Raw genomic sequence first — 11370 nt, 5'->3', positions numbered from 1 at the left:
AGTCATGGTTATTTAAAATGCCTGCTACACGAGTAGCTAATCTTTTACTAACTTAAATTTTTGAGTTTCTTTTGTAAGTAACAGTCATCGGTTTATCTTTCAACAGGGTGTTCCGGTCATGTTTCTGTATAGCCTCGGTAATGATTCAGTTATTGGATAGATTGGCTGTATTTGCCAAAACGCTGGCAGCTGTGCTGTTTGAACGCAGTTTGTATTATAACTTAATTCAACATTGTACATTGTAATGTAAATCCACTTACAAATGATTTTTATGTTGTTCATATTTGTCCTGACATACTGACTGTATAGTTTTTCCAACAAAGCAAGAAAGCTACATTTTGTCCTTTTTTTTATTAGCAATACATATTTAAAGCTTACACTTGTACAGTATTTCCTAACTTTATTTAGAACAATAACTAAGCATTACCTGCAAATATCAAAAGTTTTCTGTGTTTAAACCGGTTTAAAATCCTGTTTTTGTATCTAGGAGAATGACTTCTATTTTCTTAATGTTCGATAGCTATTTTTCTTCTAAATATAAATCTTTCTGAAACTTGGAAGAAACCCAATTTTATCAAGCTGACTCATTTAAAGTTCAGTTTTAGAGTTATGTGCCGGTCGCTGCACATGCGGAAAACTTGAAAGGCACCACACCAAAAGAATAATGTGGGGGTTCCTGTACAGTCTGGAAATGTATTTTTCAGCACTGGATAAGTTTATAAAAATATAAAGACGATTTTAAGAAAGAGCTTTCATTTCCAACTCGTGTCACTTTGCTTGATTAAAAATAATTTCTGAAATAAATTGCTCTAGTCGGTACACTTAATTTGTGCTTTATAATGCAACACTTGTGTAGCGCCTTGAGGAAGCATTGAAATACCCCATGTCATTACGACAGTGTTCTTTTTGTGATAGATCATCACTAAGTAGAGCACAATAGTGAAGAAGGAAAATGATAAATGGTTAAATGTTCTTTTACAAATATGAATACCATATAAAAAGCATTAGACAAAGGACAGGACAGGGGGGATGTTTTGAAGAAGCTTTATAACCCAAAAGTTGGCTCAGCAGGGACAGTAACGATTAAGGGAGTTGAGAACGCTACAGGCCTGGAAAAATAAGCCTTAATTTTACCTTTACCGGTCAAAGCTGCAAAAGATTCAAGATTAAAGAGGAACTCACCTTCCAGCAAGACTAAAACCTTAAACCTTCAACTAGAGCTACAGTGGTTTAATCAAAGTATATCTGCTTGTGAGAACTGCCTGGTCAAAATCCAAAACTAAGTCCAAAAGCCAGTCTGTGTCCGTTCTAGATGGCCGTCATTCATTTTGAGTGAGACCTGTTTAGTCAAGGAGAATGAGCAAAGAAAGTTGTCCCTGTGTGGAATACATCTCAAAGAGATGTATTCCAAAGACCTACAGAAATTGCGGCACAAGTTGTATTCAGGAGGGATGAAAACAAATCCACACCGTTGATCTTCATTCATAAAAACAAAAACTTGCATTTTTCTTCCATTTTACATTTATGCACTGCGTGTTGGTTCATCACATAAAATCCTAATAGAATACATTAAGTTTGAGGTTATAATCGGGCTAATTGCGTTAAAGGTTCAAGCGGTACTGAATATTGAAAATAATATTCAGAATATTGAAAATAATATTCAGTGCCGCTTGATGTACTGAAAAAAAGATGTCAGCTTTGCTTGCTTRATTTATCTCTTCAGGCCTTGTGGCTTTCATCTTAGRCATGTATGTCTTGGTTTTATGGTGACTGATTGATAAACCGCAGACGCATTAATGCTAGAAACATTAAAAGTACTGGTGGCAACAGGGTTGAGCAATGTCTATCCAACGTTTAAACCCCTTTTCCATGCAAGGTTGCTATCAATCCATATAATGTGGTTTCCCCTTAACTACTTTTATTCTGTATGTATGTAATACTAATGTCACTTCAAATCACTGAGTCCTATTTTTCATAATAATCCAGCACCACCTTGTGTAGAGTATAGAAGGTGCAAAAAAAAAAAAACAAGCACAGACGAGCTGATATCGTTTGCGTTCACCTGAACTTTGAAACACAATGACAAGTCTGAATTTTCCTAGTTTGCTTGAAATGCGACAACCTCAACCGGGGAGGAACACACTGATCTTATTTGCTGCTCATTTGTTACAAGCTAGTAGCTACCAGTGCGCAGGAGATTTGACTCTGCCGTTAAGAGCTGAAACCTTAAAACTAACCCTTGGTATAACTTATATGTTAATATTTTCCAGCTAAAACTACTGCGAGTCTGTCTCGAGAGCTTCCTTTTCGACAATGACGGCGCTCAAACATCGACCATGTTGCCCCCTGACTGTTTCATCCAACGATCTGTTATCGACGGCGGGGCTTCCTGTATGTGCTCAAGCAGTTGGGGTGTGCTGTTCGGGACTGAGCCAAGTTGATTGGCCGGTTCGTGTCCGTGACCGATGACCACATTTTTTTGTACACGTGACATTAATATTTGTCACACACTAATGAAGGATAGTCAGTTGTCAATCTTCCTTAAGCTCGGTGTCTCACTCGCCCATCATACTGAGTTAAAGATCATTACAATAAATAGAGGAAGTGCAGCGTGACACTGTGTGATCATTGCATATTGTGACGGCAGAGGGAGCTATTGAGCAGCTCAAACACAGCCACACAGCCTCTGGTGTGTCAGTGTCAAGTAATGACAGATCAGAATCAGTGATAAAATCAATCAATCTGGGATAAAATATAGAGTAAGTTAGAAAATTACAGAAACCAGGATGAGGATCACCAGGATAAATAAAGGGGAGGGACAGTTTTAAAGACAGCATAGTTGATGGAAGGAGACATGCATTCTGAAGTGTACGGAATCTTTTCATGTATGCAACAGTCTACCTAAGCATTAAAGCTAAAGACTAATTAAATAAAATCAGACCTAATTATAAAATCCGAAAGATTAAGCATTCATCTCGCTTGGCTGAGCTTAGCCAAAATGTTCGAATCTCTTCAAATCTACCCAATTCCCACCACTGACTGACAATCACTTTTGCGCATGTGCAGACTAGACCTCCGGGATGGGTTTTACCGATGGAATCAAGATGGCGACTCTGGCGAAAGCGCCAATATATCTACTAAAGTAAATGTCCAAAACTAGCCGAAATAGTGGGTTTTCCCTGGTCCGTTGGGGGTTCGGTGAAACATGAAGACCGGGGGCATGTCTTTGAAGCGGAATTGAGTGGTATTTTTCACCGTAGCGAAGCCAGCGAGATGTGCGAGAACTATGCCCGCTCGCTGCTGCGTGTCTCGGTGGCGCAGATCTGCCAGGCTCTGGGCTGGGATGCGGTGCAGCTCACAGCCTGCGATCTGCTGTCCGATGTGCTGCACAGGTACATCCAGCAGCTGGCAAGGGTTTGCCATCGCTACTCTGACCTGTGTAAGTTCTCTGTTTCATACTCTGATTACTTTCTTTTGCTCCAATAAACTAGAAGTTGTCGATCACGTTGTTGTTGACTTGTTCCCTTCAGTGGCGCCCCCTAGCAAAGATTGATGTGTCAAAAAGTACAGTAGCTGAATACCTGACCGGCTTCCACACACCTCTGTGGTCGCTTATGCGTGCTTTACAGTTATTTTCACTAAGAACAAGCGTAACGCGCTTTCGTTTTGTGTAATTTACCTGAAGTGCTCGTTTAGTTCACTCTAARACTTGTTGATCGTCWCCAGCTTCTGCTTTCAGTCAGATTGTCCAACCCTAAACTTACAGGTTCTTGTTTTGATCMCGTGTTTGCAGACGGAAGAACAGATCCGGTTCTGGACGACCTCAGCCAGGCCTTCAGACTGATGGGGGTCAACCTGAGCGAACTGGAAGACTACGTCAACAACCTGGAGCCCGTGGCGTTCACCCATCAGACGCCGCTCTTTCCTGTCAACAAGAACAACGTCCTGCAGTTTCCTCAGCCTGGAGTCAGAGATGCAGAGGAGAGAAAGGATTACATCCCAGAGTACATGCCGCCTCTGGTCTCCTTACAAGAAGGTCAGCATGCTTGTCGACTGTGAAAAAGTATTATCCTCCCTTCTGGATTTCTTCTGTTTTAAATGTTTTCTGAACATAGTGCAAGTTTTGACATCGTGCAAGTTTTGACATCAACAATAACTTGACTAACTACAATATTGGTTTTCAAATGAGTTGTTTTCATTTATTAAAGGAAATAATCCGTCCAAACCAAGATGGGCTGTTGTTACAGTATATCCATCACCTAATAACCGGTTGCTTCACCTCTGACGGTGACAGCTGTCATCAAACATTYAAAATGAGCCTTATGCCTGACACAATTAATTATTTAATTAATTAATTGTGTGATAAATTAAAATGAGCTCAATAATTATTTTCAATTCTGCTGATTATTTTTTTGAAGGTGAACTTTGTTTATAGAAGCGTCATAATCCATTTTATGTATGGTTTCCGTTGTAAGTTGTTTTTATTTATTATTTTTGGTTGTCGTGTTTTACTTTGGATATTCAAAGTTCCCGTATTGAGGGTTTTTATMAAATTTGCACGTATTGGTCTTTGAGAGGACAAACTAACATTACTGTGTTATTAATAATATATTATTTGATATATAAAAAAAACAAACCAATATCATTTATTGCAATAATTACTGTGGATAAACTTTGGCTTCACTCTTCTGTAGAGGATTGTTTATTAATTCAAGGATTTTCAAGCATGTCTGTTTACACCACATAATCCTATTCAAACTTAGGRCTGGACTTTGACTAGGCCACTCAAGAAAATGTTTTTTGAGTGGCCTATTCAAAGTCCATTCACTGCTTTTTGCCACTCTTCATTGTTGCACTACTCACAGCAAGTCGTCCTGAATGCAGATTGCACACCTTCTGAGTCTTGGGGAAACATCGGATTTTCTTTTTCTTCTGTTTGCTTAGCAGTGGTTTTGGGACTTGGAGCTCTCTCCTGGAGGCCGTGTTTTCCTGTTGAGTCATAGAAGGAGACCTTAACTGAGGCTCGTTGTAGTTTGCTGAAGCCCTTACATCTTCAGCCCGTCACTGTGTTGATTTATTAAATGCACTTTGTAATCTTTTAAGGAGCTGCATCAACCAACAGGGTTGCCAAACAGGTGAGGCTTGTTAAGGTCTGCAAGCACTATGCTCCAACTGCTGATCCATTTCTCCAAATTAAACTTGTGCTGGTATTTGTTTTAGGAATCTGATTTAAAGGGTGAGTCCGTCATTTTTCCTTTGGAGTAAATCTGACTGTCGTTGCTGCCTTCTGTGTTTCAGGGTTTTTATAACCGTGCAGTGAAAAATACTCTTTCACATACTGAAAGCTCATCTCGTACTGCTTTTTYAGGCCTGGTTAGTCTGATGGCGTTGATTCAGAAAATGTATTCTCTTTGCTGCATTTTGCACAACTCAAAGTGACCATAGATTGGGTTTTAAAATGAGTGAATGCGCCGATTACTTTCTTTAATGCTCTCAAAAGCCCTTTAGTCAACTTGTGCACTTTCTCATAAGACGTTCACAAACGTGTACACCAACCTTTTCAGGGTTGGAAATGGGTTTTAAGTTTGCTAGAGTTGCTTTATCTGGTTTGCTTTGTCTTTGCTCAGCAGAAGAGGAGGAGGAAGAGGTTCCTCCTGACATGGGCACCTCTGCTGAGGCCATGCAGGTGGCCCTGGAAGAAGACGAGGAAGAAATGGACGAAGACGAGATGGTCAACGACGAAAACCACCCGCTTAAGAGACACTTGGACAGTCCTGACGCGGCCCTGGGCATGATGCCCACCTCCAAGAGGCCGCGCATGTACCCTGGCCTCAGCCCAGAGTGGGGCGTGGAGCCCAGGGAGCCCCTTACCTCCCTCAACCCTCAGCGCGTCCCGCCTGGCATTTTGCCTTCCCACGACAGCCTCGACCCCCTGTCGCCCGAAACCCCGTCCGGACCCCTGCCTCCTTTCAGGCCTCTGCCGGTCCTACCCAAACTCTCGGACCAGAAGGCACTCGCCATCCCGGTTAGAAAGCCTAAGGTCTCGTCCCCCGGCAGGCAACGAACTAAGTCCCCGAAAGGGGTGCTCCCCGTCGCAGGCAGTCCCATACACTCTCCAAAACCTTTTAAGGAGCGGAAAAAGTCTCCGGGCAGGACCAAGAGTCCGAAAAGCCCGAAGAGCCCGAAGATGGGCTCGCTTAAAGTGCCCCCAGCTCAGATCAAAGTGGAAGCTCTGCACAAGCTGTCCGCTCTGAGCGAGAGGATGGGGAAGGAGATCGTCCACCAGCGCCCGGTCGACGACGACCCGCAGTTCCCCGAAGTCTCGTTCAAGAAGCTGGAGCCCGACAACACGGCCATCGATGACTCCATCGACGCCGTGATAGCCAGAGCGTGTGCCGAGCGCGAGCCCGACCCCTTCGCCTTCTCCTCCGGCTCRGACTCCGACAGCAACGGCTTCTCCAGCCCCAGGAGGCTGACCATCATGGAGCCGTCCACGCCCAAGATTCCCGCCGGCATCGGCGGTTTCATGAAGGACACTTCGACGCCGCTCCACCCACATGCTCACGTAGGCCTCGGGAACTGGACTTTGGACGACTCGATCAACGAAGTTGTCCGCAAAGCCAACCAGGGCGGTCCGTCGGCCCCGCCTCTTCCGCTTCCTCCCCCCATCCCAGCTGAGTACGTGTCGTCGGGATCGGCGTCTCCGCCCACCCCGGAGCCGCTGCTCAAGGTGTTCGAGGAGAAGAGCAAGATCGTGCTGCCGCCGCTGCAGCTGCCGCCGCCACCTGATGTGAAGAAGAAGATGAAGAAGGACCTCAAGAYCAAGATGAAGAAGAAGGAGAAAGACAAGCCGAAGGACAAAGACCGAGAAAAGGACAAGAGCAAGGTGAAGGAAAAGAACAAGGAGAAAAACCGGGACAAAAACAAGGAGTTCTCCAAGGAGCTCAAGATGCCGTGGAAGGATGTCAAGGGTGACGACCTCTTCATGCCCCGAGAGTTCACCCTGCCGGAGGTCCCCATTAAAATAAAATCAAGAGACGGAGAGGGCACCAAGAAGGAGAGGGAGAAACATAAAGACAAGAAGAAGGACAAAGAGAAAAGCAAGAAGGACAAAGACAAAAAGGAGAAGAATAAAGACAGGAACAAGGAGGACAAGCAGAAACAGTCGACGCTGTCGACCTTTTCCCTCAGCGACCTCCCGCCGCTGTTCAGCCCCTCGACCTGCCTGCGGGTGCCCTCCATGCTGCCGTCGTTGGCGCCCATCCTGCATGACAAGGAGGTGAAGAGCAAGGAGAAGGAGAAGAAAAAAGACAAGAAAGAGAAGAAGAAGAAGAAAGACAAGGACAAGGAGCGAGAAAAGGCCAAGGAGAAGGAGAGGGAGAAGGAGGAAAAAAGGAAGGAAAAGGAGAGAGAAAAGGAGAAACGGGAGAAGGAGAAAGAGAAGGAGAAGATTCGTTTGGAGAAGGTAACCGTTGGCCTGTGTTTGTTTGTCGTTGTTGTTTGTGGGGCGGTTGCTAACGGTAACGCTGCTGATGCCATCTTAGGTGAAGATGGAGGCTCCAGTCGTCTTGCCGTCTCCAGTCATTCCCCGGCTGACCCTCAGGGTGGGAGCAGGTCAGGACAAAATGTAAGTCTGCCGACATTTCCCACAATCCCCGATTCCACCCAGAAACTCGTATTCTCCTCCACACTCCTGGACATAAACCGTTACAGGTGAATCTCAATAAATCAGAACATCATTGAATAGTTTAACTGAAGTCAGGTCATTCAATTCAAATGTGGAAATGAATTGTCGTGTCGATTCATTTCACAGGCTTACACATAAATTATATTTGCGCAGATACCTGTAGCCTGTGCTCTTTTTTTATTTTATACCACAGTTTTTTCCTCCACTTAACTTTCTATAAATGTAAACAGCATTGTGTGAACAGTTCTTTAGCAGTGACCTTCTGTGGTTTAATCTCTTGGTGGAGGATGTCAGTGAGCGTCTGATGTAGGCCAGAAACTATCACATTTCTGCAATATTTAGTATTATAACTTTAATGATGAAGAGAATTTTGGGTTTTCATGACGCAGATATTAGTGGTTAAAATATAATACTTTGTGTAAAGAATCTGTAAATATGAGCTTCACCTTTGGAATTGAAATACTGAAGTAAATTAACTTTTTAACAGATAAAATCATACAAATAAATTAAAGTTCTCATACCTACAATTTTTACAAACTCTTGTCTGAAATTTAAATATTTTCACCTTTTCTTTTCTTGAATTAAAATAGATTTTAGGATGTGTTTTGATATATTTACCAAAACTCATCTCCGGTAGTAGAGCTCAAGTTTTTAAAATGATCTTTGAGTCAAGAAACACTATAAAAACATAATACAGTAACCAATTATGAAATAGCAACAAACATTACATTTTGTCAAATGCCACCATCAAATGTGAAAAATATGGATCAATCTTCCAGTTTTTATCACGKGGGTTTTTGGCCTGGATTTAAAAGAGCTCAGTGTTTCAGCAGTTTTGCCGTTTTCCAGAAGTTTGTCCCACATCAGCGGAGCATAGAAACCAAATGCTGCTCCTCCACGTTTGGTTCTGGTTCAGCGGATGCAGAGCAGAACCAGAACCGTAACGCAAAGACGTCATGACGTTCACGCTAACCTGTGTTTGTGTCTCCAGCGTTATCAGCAAAGTGGTTCCGAACTCGGAGCCCAAGACTCCAGGAACCAAGGCTCCTGCTGCCAAGTCGGCCCCCGGGAACCGTCCCCGGACGCCGCCTCCTCCTCCGGTTCTCCCCCCGGTGGTTCCCATCCTGCCGCCTGCCTCCCCGCTGCAGCCCACTCCTCCCCCGCCGGCATCTCTGCTGCCTCTGCCCTCCATGCTGCCGTCTGCTGCCTCCGTCAAGCCACCTGTCCGCAGCGTCGTAACCGAGACCGTCAGTACTTACGTGGTAGGTTTCCGCAAGTGGAGCGCGTTGTTTTACTGCAATGTTGTTTGGAGGATTATGAATTATTTTACCTTAAAAATAATTAATCGTCTACGTGAATCTAATAAATCTGCATAATAGCTGTTAAGTTGACGTGGAAGCCCCCCCTTGGGGATCCTCTGTGGTGTCCGTTTGTGTCCCAGATCCGGGATGAGTGGGGAAATCAAATCTGGATTTGTCCTGGGTGTAACAAACCGGACGACGGCAGCCCCATGATTGGATGTGACGATTGTGACGACTGGTACCACTGGTAAGAGACGCGCTAATTAACCTGTTTAGTTTCAGCCGTGTGTATCGACTCAACACAGAACCGAATGTGACTCAACGCTAAATTAGGACTGAAGCGATTAATTGTGATTAGTCAATTATGGAAATAATCGCAATAGTAACCAATTAATCGTGAACTATTAATACAAACTCAAAAAGAGGCCATTTGCTAAACACATCAGCATATTTACAACATTAATTAAGMCAAATTTGTAGAAAAAAATATATGGATAAAMMCCCAAAACTCCTCAAGTGGCTTTTTTTTTAATACTCACCTGGTTCAAATTCACACACAAAAAAAATGCTATGTTGTTGCATTTTAGGCAATAAAATGTTTTTTTTTCTTATTTTAAAAAGGAAATCCATCATTTGTTTCTTTCTGTCTGTTAATGCATTTCTAATAATTTCATAGAAAAAGCTAATATTGTAGTTTAATTTTTTTTTTAAATCTGCACAATAGGCCAACTTTTCTTATCCAACTAGTTGATTAATCATCAGAATAATCGACAGATTAATAAAATAATTATTTGCAGAACTAACGCTAATGAGCACTAAATTGAACTAATTTCCTCTAGTAATTATATTCAAAATAATATTTTTTGTTTGGTTAGGATACTATGATCAAAGATGAACTTACTTTTACATTTTTGGACCTTTAGGGTCTTTTTACTGGTTCTTTAGGACCGCCAAAACGTTTCCACGTCACATCGACGCTAAAGGCAGACAAATCCTCACTGTGTGAACTCCTGTCTCCTCGTTTCCGCTCAGGCCTTGTGTCGGGATCCTCACGCCGCCCCCGGAGGACCAGCCGTGGTTCTGCGTAAAATGTTCCAGCAAGAAGAAGGACAAAAAACACAAGAAGAAGAAACACAAACCCCACTGAGACTATGCAAAGGAAAAAAAAAAACAAAAAAAAAAACGGACAGATTTGGGACTTTCTCAACTATAAAGCCATTATTGATCGCTGGTGGCACTGCTGTAAAAATAAAACAAAAGAATACCTAAAAATCTGTGGCTGACGATAACGTCTGGGGGTCGTTTCTTTTTTTTTAAAAGAGGTCAGCCGCTATGCATYGTGAGTCGGTGAGTGATTTTGGGGGGGAGAGGAATCGGCTTTAACCAGCACATACTTCAGCCTTATTCCTGCTGCGGGGCTGTTTTTCCTTTATCACCTGCAAAAAAGTTTGCCTGTTATTTTATTTTTTTTGTTTCCTCCCGTCTGTTTTGCTGGCTGTTTCCCGGCGATTTTTGTCCGCGAAGACCACATGAACTTTTAGAAGATTGGAGCTGAACCTCGGAGAGGTCCGCCAGCGTCGGTCTGCCGTGTTTCTGTTTGCTTCCCGTCTTCTGCAGGAAGGCCGGTCCTCACCGCCGGACCCTTCTGCAGCTTCCTGCATTGAAAATGTCATGTATATAAAGATGATTGCGTCAGGCATGTATAAATATGTAAATACCACCTTGGAAGCCAAGTGCGTTTTGTTCTTAGGATCGTCTCGTTTGAACCACTTTCACTCATCGGTTTTTAAAAATCCAACCGTTTCTTCTTGTAATTTCTGTACATTTTTTAAAAATTTGAACTTTGTATTTTTATTTTTATTGTTTTCTTTTTCTTCACATGGATTCTCGGAGTCATATACTGTAGCCGTGCTCGTAATGTAAATCACTTTTGCTGATATTTCAATATTAAAGGTGAACAGTCTGTGCGTCCGCAGACTCAAAAAGAAAGCGTCACGTCTGCATCACTTTTACATCCACGCCTGTTKGCCACCAACATTTTTTTTTTTAAAAGAAGAATTAGTTTGAGCTTACTTTGCAGAAACAAAATTAAAATTAGTAGAACATTGTGTGTGCATTAAATGCATTTTAAAAAATATGTCTCTTCTGCCATTTGTAGTTAAAATGCTCCCGTCTCTTCCACAAATTGACCACACGGTGTCACTCTTGAGGCGCATTACCGGCTTTTCCAGATATGAGGTACAAGACGTTCTTCTGTATTATTGTGAAACTGTTTAAAAAAACACATATGAGCTAAAAAAAATCCAAAAAAAAAAAACCCGATTAGATCATTTCTTTATGCCATTATTATTATACTCATCTATTCACTGTTCATTTTGTTCA

General features: G+C 42.6%; 1 protein-coding gene across 2 annotated transcripts; it reads left to right on the top strand.

Moving 5' to 3' along the window:
• The first annotated feature begins 3055 nt into the window (after positions 1-3055).
• taf3 (TAF3 RNA polymerase II, TATA box binding protein (TBP)-associated facto) lies at positions 3056-10977 on the top strand. Of its 2 annotated transcripts, none has more exons than XM_008410967.2 (7): positions 3056-3439; positions 3794-4036; positions 5631-7465; positions 7545-7627; positions 8679-8949; positions 9129-9235; positions 10021-10977. In XM_008410967.2, exons 1-7 carry the CDS (start codon positions 3274-3276, stop codon positions 10133-10135), a joined length of 2820 nt encoding a protein of 939 aa, XP_008409189.1. In that variant the 5' UTR covers positions 3056-3273; the 3' UTR covers positions 10136-10977. The 2 variants fall into 2 exon arrangements, with proteins under 2 accessions (XP_008409189.1, XP_008409188.1); XM_008410966.2 differs by having other exon boundaries at positions 5628-7465.
• The last annotated feature ends 393 nt before the right edge of the window (positions 10978-11370 follow it).

The sequence above is a fragment of the Poecilia reticulata genome, linkage group LG6, assembly GCF_000633615.1.
Source record: "Poecilia reticulata strain Guanapo linkage group LG6, Guppy_female_1.0+MT, whole genome shotgun sequence".
In the NCBI taxonomy this organism is placed as follows: Eukaryota; Metazoa; Chordata; class Actinopteri; order Cyprinodontiformes; family Poeciliidae; genus Poecilia; species Poecilia reticulata.
This window is presented reverse-complemented; position numbering and strand designations above follow the sequence as displayed.